Source organism: Anser brachyrhynchus (genome assembly GCF_964034855.1).
Source record: "Anser brachyrhynchus genome assembly, chromosome: 1".
NCBI classification, from domain to species: Eukaryota; Metazoa; Chordata; class Aves; order Anseriformes; family Anatidae; genus Anser; species Anser brachyrhynchus.
In genome coordinates, this window is record NC_137694.1 from 97204193 (window position 1) to 97213668 (window position 9476).

The following is a 9476-nucleotide window of genomic DNA, read 5'->3' on the forward strand; positions in this document are numbered from 1 at the left end:
ATATCCAATGCTAAGCATCATCGACAGCAAAGACATTTAAAAGACTTCACTGGCTGAAGGACTTTCTTTTGTAACTGCAATAGGTAAAATAACATTCACTGCTGGTGAATGTTTGCTAACAATACATTCCTGCTAGTCATCATCTAGACATTATGACTTTAGAGTTGATATGTATTAATAATAATTGGCAAACCTACCTGATGTGTCCTACTCCCACTGTAGTTAGCTGTTCCTCGTTATCAGGAGAAAATGTGACCCTGTAAACATCCTGTGAAAAAGCTTTTGACCTTAACACAATCTTTTCTTGTTTCCAGTCCCAGATAGTCAACATGTAGTCAGGGCTGCTTCCAATACTAGCCAGCAAAGTGCCAGCACGGTTGAAATCGCCAAAAACATAGGCTTTCTCTGTTCCACCTGAAGAAATGTACAAGTCCCAATCCACACATGCATGGAAAAGAGGAAAAAACAATAGAAAAATATGTTTAAAAGACGCTCAACATTCACTGCAGTTTGTTGTGGTTTTTTTCCACTACTTAACAGTTCTCAGTTTGTTATTTCTACTGAATAAAGGCTTTCTCCTGTCCAATAATGAAAAAGCTGGAAACCAGTGTTTCCTACTCTGCTGTGAAGTACCAAAGGGTTGTAATTCTTTCTAAACTTAAAGTGAACCACTACTCCATCTGCTGGGATCTATAAACGCTGGCCCATTTGTGTAAAATGAAAATAGTACTTTTTACAGTACCTCGTAGTATTCTGTAGGGCCTCAGTGAAGGATAGTCGTAGATGATGAGGTTTGGTTTCTCTCCTTTTTCTCCTACTGCGAAGTACTGCTTAGTAGGGTGTGCCTTGAAAAAGCAAAAGTCCTGTTGCATGTTGTAAAGACATCTTTGTCTTTATTCTGCTAGTTAAGTTATTGTATTTGCTCACACATTAGTCAAAAGATATTGCTTTACATACTAGGTTGCATTTTTCTGTATGTTTATCCTGAACAACTGCCAATCTATTGCTCAATACCAGAACAAAGTCACTATACAAACACAATGGTAAAACCATTATGCACACAAAATGGGATTATTGTGCATATACTGCAGAATCATGACAAACTGTGAAACTGTACAATAATCTCCTTTATTATGCATCCTTTTGATATTTCTACCTCACTCAACCCACCGGCTGATTGTACCATGTGCATCATTTGGGTCAGCAGCCATCCATGTGGAAAGCTGCAGAAAAGACATCCTGAATTACGTTGTTCTGAAGATAGACAGATGTAGCATAATTTTCCAGAAAAGGCTGCTTACAATGGAGCAGAACAGTCTGAGGCTGGTATCCTGAAAGCCTTGCTCATATGGAATACAACATGCTCATATGGAATACAACTGAGAGATGGCAGAGCTATTCACAGGGAAGGGTGCCACAAAACCAGAGAAAACATTTGAGATTCAAACTTTTCATAGGAGTTTACTAGAGTGAAACAAGATACTTCTTCTCTTCGTTTATCTAGGTACTTAATTTTCTAAATTTTAACTGCAGGCAAGACACTAAATTAGTATCAGCTGTGAACAGGAGAAATTAAAGTGTTCAAGAAAAAAATTTGGTATGAGCCAAAATATTAAAATAAAAAAATAAGAATGTAATAGGGCCTAAAATGAATCCTAGCTGGCACCTGTCAGTCCTTTAAGGTACCTGGGCCTGAGACAGGTACGCAGATATTTGTGCTCTGCCAATCATACTGACAGGCTGAGTAGCTTGCACTGCATGGTCCACACACCCATTTAATCTGTACCATTTTCTTACGTATATGCATGTGCAACTACAGAACACCCCATCAAGCAACCAAGAGACCATGTCCCTTTATAGAGAGGGACTAGCATCCTAAAACAAGAAAAGAAAAAAAAAAGCCATACCGTTATAAACCCAATTCCACCTCCACTGCTGCTCCGGAGATAACTTTGAGATTCATTTTTCAGGTCCAGGAGCACTACCTGGTTGCCTGCTATATATAGCAGTGTTTGGCTATCCATCACCATCAGGTTTACACTTCTTTTGCAGTCATATCCAAAAGAATGTCTGAGAACAATGTAATAAGGAAAAGATTTGACACTGGCTTTCTAGAAAAGCTTACTAAGTGGACAGAAATGCTTAAACCAAAACTGAGACGAATACTGAGCCTGGTGACTAAAAGGCTGATGGCAACAGTTTTCTTCAATACACAGTGAAGGTAAACTATATGAAGTCTCTATAATTGAGGGGAAGGCAGAAGTGTAGACCTTCTAAAACTTGTGATCCATCCTTCCATCTCCATTACAGGGTACACTTCTTGCCTCTGCTGGACTCTTTGGGGCTGCAAGGAATTCATATTCTACCAGTTTAGCAACCCATTTTCAAACAAAGTATAAGAAATGTGCATCAGATTACTCGTAACTTTTCTACAGTTGAGAGTTCAAACCAAGGAGCTACTCAGGCTCACTTGTTAAATGTCTACAAGGCAGATGTAGAGCAGGGAAAATCCAGTCTTAAGCAGCAACTTGACTGTGTCTGCAGAGAAAGCCACCAACACTTGTAAAAGTCACATATCATATCCAACTTGACTGTACCTAGCAAAGAACTTATTATAGCTCTCAATTGATTGGCATCGCTTCCTTCATTCCACCCAGGCTAGGTCTTTTGAGCAGCAGGCTACAAATCTACATAGTTTCTTCTGCACTTCTTCCTTAGCAGTTCTGTGAAGAAATACGAGGTATACTCGTGCGTACTCACCCCCAGCTGCTTGGGGAACAACAATATATAAAGGCAGAGCTTTGCTGGGAATATTCTTACCCTAGTTCTCTGCCTAATCACATTACCTTGACTGACCTAGTTATATGGGAGTACTTACTAAAGTAATAATTATGCCTAATAAGAAGTATTTATGAGGTCAAGTAAATGTTTAAGATTAAATTCATCCAGGACCATGACTGGTTAGGATTCTTAACTATGTTTCAGCCAAAGGTATCCCACTAACACCACAGAGGGTACTCCACATTATACATGTATAATTTTAAGAACATGTATTAAGAAATCCTTAGCTTTAAATCTGTACAGCCTCAACAGAAAGGATACTCAAGAGTAAGAAGGTTAATTGGTATCCCAGAGTCTTCAGTGACAAACGGCCGTGAATATACATCTTCACAGTTATAGAAGAAAGTTTCCGATATTTTCTGTTCTATCTTCTCAGGCCTTTTTTCTGCCTTTGGGGCTACTTCAGCACTATCTTCTTCTTCCAAGTCATCCTCTGCATGTCAAAAGTGGGAATATAAAGAAAATTTATACTCAGCATAAATCAGCATAGCTGAAAACGGGGGGCATTCTGTCTTAGTGACAACCTGTCCTGAACAGCCTATAGCAAGCCCTCCCTCCAGCTTTTAAAGACTTCACTGTTAACACTCAAATTTGAAGAACTTACAGGAAAAAAAGATTGAGAATGTTTTAAAAAACATTGTTTTTAATACCGAAGTAGTTCAGCTTTCTTTGGTATTTAGGTCTCTGCTTTAGAAACCAAATAGTATTGTAAATATCTCTTTTCAGCAGCTACTGAATGCACATAGTCATAGAAAACAACAAGTAAAAGCACATACTGTTTGCTCTTTCACATAGAGCAGACCACCATAAGTCATCATTGTCCCAGAAAACGCATACTGCTGATATGTGACCAAGCATAGTTCTTCACTGTGATGCAGAATACTGCCAACTAGTCATAAGCACTTGTTAAAAGTGCATTCAAGTTAGATACCTCAGACTGAATTCCTATTACCTACTTTGCAAGCTTCTCACCTTACGTTAATTTTTTTTCTCCTCAACCAACAGAGGGGTCAGATACCAGCAAGGGGAAGGAGTGAAATGAAGTACATGACGTAAGCCAACAGAAAATGAGCAGTGAAACTCAGCTGCAGTTTGATGGCACTGGTCTGGGATGCTGTTCATAACAACAGCAGCCAAAAAAGGAAAACTAGAAAGCAGTGGGATTTTTAAGTTCAAGCCAACATCTCTTCAGTGGAAAGCAGTACCCACCAATGCTCTCTGTGTCTGATTCCACTTCCTCCACATCCTCCTCCTGTTCCTCTGCAGTTGGTGACTCCTTTGGAAGACTAGTTCTGCTTTCTTCTGCAAAGGAAAATTGGGATCATTGTCTCTTGGGTATGAATTCATTTGACTAATTTAAAACAGTTCTATAGAAGTAAAAAAAAAAAAAAAATCCCCTCTATCCAGAAATGGACTTCCTGCTGCTTAGCATCAAGTATAGGCAGAAGTTTGCTTTCAGATAACTATATTTTAAAACTTAGGAGGAGGAAGGAAGGAAACACATCCCATAACAGAAAAAAGGTATAATAGAAAGATCAAACAAATGCCAAAAGTAATATGCCAACATAAGCATCAGAAATCTTTCAAAGTTCCACAGGAGACTCGCTAGTGGATTCTGTTACCCATGATATCTAAATCTAGTGTGTTAGATGAGATGCAGAGTGGACTCAAATAGACACTGGACAGAAGCTGCTGTAGGTTCAGTACTGGAATCACTATATAACAGCAGAAAATACTCACGGACACCACTGGGATCTGCCTGTGTACCTTCTGCTGGCTTCTCATCTGCTCCCTCCTGTTCACCTGGAGATGGCATGTCTTCTTTACCTGGTGGCAGTAAAGAGGAATTTCTAGTATTTTTGCCTTCATCTGCCAGTTAGACTATTTTCGTTTCCTCTCAAATGCTCTGCGATTCCCAGATATAATATTTGTGTTCTGCCTGTATACTACAAATATGAATAATCCTAGGATTTGTCCTACTTTACAGGGTGAATTTGTTGTTTCAGTTTTTAAACCTCTGTATACATCCCTACAGACAGACTTTCATCTAAATACTGTGTAACAAGGGAAACTGAAGAGAGATTCACACATTTTTGGGCTTCTCTTTAGGGTACTGGGGTAACATTTGTTTCTGAGAGAACAAAGCTGTTCTTCCACCTTTCTGGTGGACTTCACAAAAATATCAGTAGATAGATATTCTGGGATCATCAGACATCTTGAATGGAGAAGCAGGAGAGATGAATCCTTAAGGAAAAAAAAAAAAAGACTTTCTTCAAAACATTCTATACTGAGTTAATAAAATTAACACAGTTTAAAAAAAATTTAAACTGCTTAACTAACTCCCTCTGTCAATTCTTCAGCTTTCAGACTATTATTTTCAGAGTGCTACAATTTCCCTAGTTACCCCTGTCCTCTGGGTTGGGAAAGATTGGAAATTTTCAAACACAAACCAAGCACGTTGATCATTTATATAATTTCTCTGAAAGAAGCCAAAGAAGATAAGTGTTGTGTTTATTCTAAATTTGTTCATTTTTTGATTTCAAATGTGGTATCTATTTCAAAAAACAAAAACCCCTTAAAATGAACATGGGAGCAATTTTGTACAAATACTACAGCTGTAAAATATGATCAGAATTCAGAAAATTCATTAGTTGAATGAAAAGAAATCTAAATATTTAGAATAATGAATATAGCCAGAATGAAAACAGATTTCTTTGTATGTGTGAGCTGGACTTTGACAGCATGAGAGAGTCCCTAAAAATGCATTTCTCGTTTCTGGCATTGAGTCAGAATCCATTTGGAAAAAGATCTTTTGAGGTGTCTCAGTCTTTTTAGGTATTTCACGAAAAACAAAGTGTCCAAACATAATGCTACCCTCCAGAAAGACAGTGAAGGCAAAGAAATATTGCAGATGTGTTATTCATGTCACTACATGGTCAACCCACCCTACACAATCTTCATCTGAAGGCTCTGAAGCTTTGCCAGAGTCTGACTTTGCTGCATAATTTCATTTAAGATTTAAAATGAGCTTTTACCCCTCAGGAACACTGAGGAAAACTTGAAAATAGCCATGCAGAAAGTTTTAAATTCAGAAAACAAATCAAAAGAAAACAATTCCAATATATCTCCAAATATTTAAATGAAATTCACGAGTTTTTAGTGAGCTAGTAGAACTGATGTCATTGAAGGAATAGTTTCACACTAGTTGCATAAAAATATGGTGGAGTGTTCAGAGACCTGGATTCTCACTCCAAACCCTGTAAAGACGTGAACAATTTGTATCAGCCGTTTCACCTTTGGCTGTCTCGCTTATCTCTTGTGAAAAATGAGATAATAATACTTACCCATCTTAGCAAAGTGTTTTGATATCCATAGAGAAAAGTGCTATAACATTTCAAATTATTGTAACTAATTAGCAATCATTTATCTTCTAAAAATTAAGACTAGAGTAGTTTTCATTATAAATTAATTCAACTCTGGAAAATGCTTTAGGCTGAAAGAGGGTATGAACATTTCTGCCTGCATCGATATCTGGGTTCCAGTTATAGAAAGCTACTGCAATGTTCACTGTGCATGTTACTGTGACGGCATTCAAACACTGTGCCAAAAAAAAAAAAAAAAATGAATTTTAAGACTGTGAGGAAATTCAAGAGGGGGACATCTACTTTTGTTGCGGATTCTGGGTTTCGTGGATTGACTGATCCAAGAAAACTTCCATGCAAGTTCACTGTGACAACGGTATGCATCTCTCTGAAATCCAAGATAGTGGAAAGTAAAGCTAATATGACAATTCTAGCAGGGAAAAAACAGGCTGGTAATCAGAAATTTTTGTCAACCCTAATCATACAGAATGCCTTACCACGATGCTTTTATTTTTTCCCCTCCAATCCTAGTAATTCGACATTCTGACTTAGAACACTCTACCAGATCCACATCAGTTCTACCATCTTGCTTTCTGACAATTCACTCAGGAGTGAATTCAGGTTTTCTTTGATTCAGTGGCCAGTGCTATAAACTGTGAACTTAGGCAATTTGAGGGAAAATGAAGTTTTGCTGTTCTCTTGGCTACGTTCTCAAAAGCCGCAGATCACCTCAGAATGGAGAAATACATTCATTCAGGTACGTTCTCTCAGTTATTTCAAAACTAAGATCGTTTGTTGGCAGTTTTGCCACCACACAGAACCCTTACATACAGAAGCTTCTTCACAAATTTCTCAGTAAACTTGGGCATTAAGAGAACTCTCTTCTCAGGCAATTGTTTCATTTATGCTTTTATTCCTTGTGAAGGAACTCAGCTGATCCCAGCACCCTGTTTCCCTTTATAGATTCTAATTGTGACTCCTTTTAGCACAGTACTATAAGCCTTACCGGCTAGCCACTGCTATCTTTCTGGCCTGGAGGTAACACTGACCTAAGGATTGAAATGCTCTGCTATCATGAGAGTTGTCTGCCATGGGGAATTACATGCTTATCATCTGTTCCAGACTGAAGCGTCTTCCTCAAGTCTAGCTCTGCTTTGGAAATATCAGATTTCTCCCCATCTGCCAAGTCCTGCTTGTTTAACTCAAGATACAGTCCTCTCAGTTATTTTTTCTGTTTTTTCCTTCTTTTTATGAAAACCACCATGCTATCCAACGACTAAGAATTCCTTTTAGCCTTCAGACCACATCACAGCACAACAGCAATTTACCGGGCCAATGAGAGGAACATGTGCAAACAACTGAGTTTTGCAAAGCTTAACTTCACTCAAAAAGAAATTAAAATCTTTAAGTGCTCATATACACAAATATATGACTGTAAGTCAGGCTTAGCTATCCAGTCCTGTCTGTGTACCACTGTGTGTCTGCATTACCACAAATTTACTATTAAGAGTCAGTTCCAGGCAATCAACCCAAAATCCCAAGGAAATAATTTTTCATAATAGAGCAGTGCTGTCTCTTATAATAGAAGACTCGAGAGAGAGGAGATTAACAGACAACACCAATTCTTGCAGCAATTAAGGTGAAGCATATAAAATATTTACTAGCTAGAGACTGAGGCAGCAAGGACAGAGCTACAAAGAAGGACTGAGACACATCATCTTTATTACAGCCTCGTTATCTCTTTTGTTACCCAACAGAGAGAGAAAAGAAGGGGATGGGAGAGCTCTGCTTAGAACCTGACTGTTGTTGTGTATATTCAAAGTATTTTCCTACGCAATGGGAGAAATAAAACCAAACTCTGATTTCCAGCCTGGCAACTAAATCAGCCCTTTTTTATGATCCCGATGCGCTAGCTCTGCTTCACGCAAGCAGACGAGTGAAGTCTATGAAAGCCTGCCCTGCGAATAAAGGTTAGTTACCAGTTTTCTATTAAACGAAAACACGAAACGTGTGGTATCACCACGGTTACTCATTAACTAGAGGAAAACCATAAAACCCAGCCACAAACGGCACGCCACTGATGCAGCGGGCAGTAAAACTAACTGCCCCTTCACACCCAGCGAGGCAAAGCCAACAAAGCCCACCAGGTTTCAGCAGCAGGGGGTTGCCCATGCCAGCTGCAGAGCTCCCCTCCTCTTTTACTGCCGGGATTTTGGGGCTGCCCTCACGGCCTGGGGGTGCCCTTATGGCAGGGGGGTGCCCCCACGGGCCCAGCCCCGCCGCCCCCTACCTGGGGCCGGCTCCAGCGCGGCGTCCGCGGTCTCCAGGCAACGGCCCCGGCGGCGCGCGGAGCACCATGGGAGATGTAGTTCGGGGGGCGGCGAGGAGAGGCCGCGCGGATGGGGCGGCCTGCAGGCGGCGGCGGCCGTTAGCAGGGCTAACGGCTGTGGGGCGGGGGGCACGCGGTGGCGCTGCTCCCACCATGCTTTAGAGGGGGTTTTGTGTGGGTTTGGGGCATTTTTTTTTAAAAGGAAGATACCTTTCAGGCAGCCTTTTCAAAAAATAAGCGGGAAACCTACTTGATTCCCCAAACTTTCAGCGTCTTCAGATATTTTCTGAAGTATTCACATGCACGAACGCAGTTGAAACGTGGCGAGCTTTACAGCACAGGGCTGCCTTCCTACCTGCTCCCACACAGTGGTCAGTGTTTCTGAGGACAGCAGAGCCTGGACGAAAACGTGTGTTGAGGTCTCTGTCCGTATCCACTTGTCCCATGGATAATGTTGTCTTCAGTTCTGACCCATGGCTGCCGTCAGGAGGGCTGCTGCTCAGCGTGGCGAGGGGTCAGTGCCCACGGGGGTCATTTCACACGAGTGTAATGCACGTTGTGGGCACAATTCAGCTCAGCACTCAACCCCGTCCTCGCCATCTCCTCCAGAAACAGCAGCCAGTAAAGGTGTGACCCCAGCAATGGCCCAGCTAGAGACGCCAAGACCACAGCGACACTCTCCAGCATCTCACGACTCCCACATGGGGCTGAAATGCTCCTGGGTGCAGGTGAGAGCCTTTCCACACCGGTCTTCCTTTCATAGTCGGCTCTGCAGAAGAAATCTGCAAAACCAGAGCTCCAGGAGCAAAATGCCTCCACCTGAGCTCCAGGAGAGCGGCCACCTACCCAAGCACCTGCCACCTCCCGCTGTGGGACAGAAGGCTGGCTGTCAGCCACCACCACCTGCACACTATATATATAAACATATATGTGTATTATATGTG

At 41.0% G+C, this 9476-nt stretch overlaps 1 protein-coding gene across 7 annotated transcripts in view; it reads right to left on the bottom strand.

Annotated features, from left to right (window-relative positions):
• CFAP44 (cilia and flagella associated protein 44) overlaps nt 1-9476 on the bottom strand; it is an 81067-nt gene that overhangs the window by 43835 nt on the left and 27756 nt on the right. For 3 of the 7 annotated variants that reach the window (XM_080566704.1, XM_080566703.1, XM_080566709.1), the window contains exons 4-9: nt 4582-4668; nt 4051-4143; nt 3103-3274; nt 1908-2070; nt 743-845; nt 198-414 (exon numbers count right to left, since the gene is read on the bottom strand). In XM_080566704.1, the coding sequence (XP_080422830.1) occupies nt 198-414; nt 743-845; nt 1908-2070; nt 3103-3274; nt 4051-4143; nt 4582-4668 (835 nt within the window). Of the gene's footprint in view, nt 1-197; nt 415-742; nt 846-1907; nt 2071-3102; nt 3275-4050; nt 4144-4581; nt 4669-4930; nt 7634-8493; nt 8687-8887; nt 9094-9476 lie in introns of those variants that run through there. The other 4 variants (XM_080566705.1, XM_080566707.1, XM_080566708.1 and 1 more) reach the window with 4 other exon arrangements.